At 41.1% G+C, this 1,845-nt stretch overlaps 1 protein-coding gene across 1 annotated transcript; it reads left to right on the top strand.

Moving 5' to 3' along the window:
• The first annotated feature begins 597 nt into the window (after positions 1-597).
• Positions 598-1,362, top strand: Hsp20.1 (heat shock protein hsp20.1). Its single transcript, XM_028188569.2, has one exon. The coding sequence runs from the start codon at positions 702-704 to the stop codon at positions 1,236-1,238; it is 537 nt and encodes a 178-aa protein (XP_028044370.1). The 5' UTR covers positions 598-701; the 3' UTR covers positions 1,239-1,362.
• The last annotated feature ends 483 nt before the right edge of the window (positions 1,363-1,845 follow it).

Below are 1,845 nucleotides of genomic sequence, written 5' to 3'. Positions count from 1 at the left end.
ATGAAACTAATATGTAACGTAACGCTGGTGATAAAACGAATGTAAAGTGTTAATTAATTACTTCTCTATTGTTTTAATTGCCATCAACTGAGTAGCTTTATTGATGTATTTATCACTAATCATACCAACACTTACTTTCTGTTAAGTATTACTCAAAATAAACAAAAAAAGTATAGGTAATAACTGTAGTTTAATTGGTAAGAAGTCATGAAGTCAAATGTACAAAAGCAATAAGATGATAATATGTGCATTTTCAATGCAAAAGTTCAAAATGGGTCATTTGAATCGTTAAGCTATGTCTTGTTAAATATTATAGAAAAAATGATCCAGCGGTAATTCATCCCGTCTCGAGTCTAGACTATGTCTATAGAATATAAAATATTGTTATATAGATATGTAAGGAGGTGGTTTCGCACGAAATAACCTCTCCGAGTTTCAAGGGCGTCGATTGTTCCAGAATGTAGTGGAACATACAATAACATCTACACAGTACAACACCCCTCAATCAATAAAACGGCTCACCCAAACGCACACATTCAAATTAAGAGTGTAGTTCCGCTACTCGCCGCGAGGTGGTTTCTTGCAAACTATAAAAACTTGCTAGCCAGTGCACCGGCATGCCAATTCACGAAAGCTGTGTTACGAGTTCGAACGAACTGTGATATCACTTGATATTTCGCATCCTAAAGCAAAGTAAAAAAATGTCACTGCTGCCATTCATCCTGGGATACCAACCTAACCGCCTTCGCGATCAGGACTTCGGGCTGGCGCTTACTCCGGACGATCTCCTGACAGCCGTCATCACGCCAACGATGTCCAGAGATTACTACCGTCCGTGGAAGCAGATGGCGATGGCCAATAGAGACGTCGGTTCCACCATCACCTCGAATAAGGATAAATTCCAGGTCAACTTAGACGTTCAACACTTTTCGCCCGAAGAAATCTCAGTGAAGACAGCCGACGGCTACGTCATCGTCGAAGGTAAGCACGAGGAGAGGCAGGACGAGCACGGCTACATCTCCCGTCAGTTCACGCGGCGTTACGCTCTGCCAGAAAACTGTAACCCTGACACTGTCGAATCTCGGCTGTCCTCTGACGGCGTGCTGACCGTGATCGCTCCCAGGACTCCGGCTGCCACGAAGAACGAGCGAGCTGTTCCCATCACTCAAACCGGCCCGGTCCGGAAGGAGATTAAGGAGCCCACTGCGGAAGTTGAGAGCAACGAAACAAAACAATGACTCTCGGAACGCTGTGAATCAAAAAAGTGTAGCGTGTGTTAATTTTATTTGCATTCCTCGTGCGTGCTTGTGAGACTGATCGCTTTATCGTATTTATATTTAATAAAATCTATTAATAAATAAATTGCTTGATTTATTTAAATCGATGTATTTATGTACCTACACGCACGTTCGATGGGTTCGTTTATCAAATACGAATCGTCAGCAATAAGTAGTTTTCATTGCTAACAAAAACAATAAGTATATTTAAGATAAGCACAGAGGGTTCCGTCCGTATAGTCTGTCACAGTTCTAGCTCACTTCCATCACAAAATTTTTGATGGGAACCCGTAGTTAACTTATTATTTGCTTCCCCACAATCGATTCTTAAGGTAGATGTTTACATTATATCGGTATCCAAATCGTGTTGTCTATTCCGTAAGCTACGGATTTTAATGGGTATGATAGGCAGATTTGATCTTGGCCTACCTAATGTTTAAGCGGCAATAAAACCAGTTTTCAGCACAATGTGAACGTAACCCAAAAAGATACAATAGAGGAACATAAGTTTTTATTTATTTTATTGCTTAGATTGGTGGATGAGCTCACGGCCCACCCGGTGTTAAGT

Source organism: Bombyx mandarina, chromosome A1 (assembly GCF_030267445.1).
Source record: "Bombyx mandarina strain Sakado chromosome A1, ASM3026744v2".
Classification (NCBI taxonomy): Eukaryota; Metazoa; Arthropoda; class Insecta; order Lepidoptera; family Bombycidae; genus Bombyx; species Bombyx mandarina.
Note: the sequence above shows the minus strand (reverse complement) of the source record. Positions and strands in the feature narration are given on the sequence as shown.